Source organism: Sinocyclocheilus grahami, unplaced genomic scaffold, assembly GCF_001515645.1.
Source record: "Sinocyclocheilus grahami isolate Dianchi unplaced genomic scaffold, SAMN03320097.WGS_v1.1 scaffold297.1, whole genome shotgun sequence".
Lineage (NCBI taxonomy): Eukaryota > Metazoa > Chordata > Actinopteri > Cypriniformes > Cyprinidae > Sinocyclocheilus > Sinocyclocheilus grahami.
Genome location: NW_015505476.1, coordinates 1230799 through 1232077, shown reverse-complemented (window position 1 = coordinate 1232077; position 1279 = coordinate 1230799). Strand labels below are relative to the sequence as shown.

General features: G+C 31.1%; 1 protein-coding gene across 1 annotated transcript in view; it reads left to right on the top strand.

Moving 5' to 3' along the window:
- The window catches only part of LOC107601027 (G-protein coupled receptor 161), a 3150-nt gene extending 2846 nt beyond the window's left edge, over positions 1–304 (top strand). The window contains exon 4 of the mRNA XM_016293043.1: positions 9–304. Within this exon, the coding sequence (XP_016148529.1) occupies positions 9–239 (231 nt within the window). The 3' untranslated portion in view covers positions 240–304. The remainder of the gene's footprint in view (positions 1–8) is intronic.
- Positions 305–1279: the final 975 nt, after the last annotated feature.

The following is a 1279-nucleotide window of genomic DNA, read 5'->3' as shown; positions in this document are numbered from 1 at the left end:
GCTCTCAGTTACCCAACAGCTTCAAGGAGCAGCTGAATAATGTTCTTCCTGTGGCCACTTCTTCTCGTCCTGTTTGTCATAAATGTGGTGGACAAGGTTCTAGGATGGTGGACCACCTGCAGGTTCCCTCCAAACAGCATGAGCGGAACAGACTTCCTTACTCTGCTGCTACTAAAAAGAAACAAGCCACGTTCTTTTATGGACAGATCACAGTAAGAGTAGAACATGATATTTGCTGAGTTTATCACAGCTCAGCAAGTTATTTTAAATCGTAATAGTATTTTACAATATTGCTGTTTTGAATGCATTTTTAACCAAATAAATGCAGCCTTGGTATAAGATACATATTTTAAAAAAGCATTTCAAAATCTTAATTATTTCAAACGTTTGACCAGTAATGTATATATAATATGTATTTTATATAAAATAAATGTTTTTAAAACTTCTGTTTATATTGATTTTAGATGTTATATATAGTCTATATACTGTTATATGGATAATTTTATTTACATTTGAAGCAAATATGTTCAGAAATGATTATTTTTGCTTATGTGTTTCAGAGGGGTTTTAAAGCAGAATTTTTTGTTAAAGCACTTACATGAATTATTCAGTAAAACCTGTTTTTATTTGAGCTTTTAACTTCCTTTTAATCTTTCTTTTTTTAGATAGTCCTCCTTTCTGTGTGGATGAACTTGAGGTTATGCTTTGCTGACATGATTTCTGTTGGTTGTGGCTTCTTGTCTTGATTACTTGGTTTTACCCATGTTACATAATTGTGATTATGTTATGTTCAAGTCAACAAATTAAATCATTTGATAAAGCTTCTCTTATAAATCTCTTTTCATCAAGGTTTTTAAACTGATCTTTGTCTTCTCTGATGCATCTAATTATAGGTAGTATTATAGAAAATGACTAAATATTGAATGATTTTATCAACATGATTGGCTTGTCTCAACAAATTTTGACAATGTTTATTCCATTTCCTAAAACATTTCACAAATTCTATTGAACCCATTCAAATGGTCTCTGTGAAATGAATCATGTTCAAACAAACCATAGTCTGTAGGACTCTAAGCCTGCTGACATTTAAACAGGAGAAAATGTAAAGTTTGACATGGTACATGTGAAAACAGACAAAGCAGATCTGTTAAATGGATGTTTTCATTTATTTATGTCGTCATTTTCCTCAAATGTGATCAGAATGCATTTCGGTGTAAAAATCATTCCTTACAAAGGTTTACAATAATATCTAGCAATAATTCCAGAGGAATACAATATT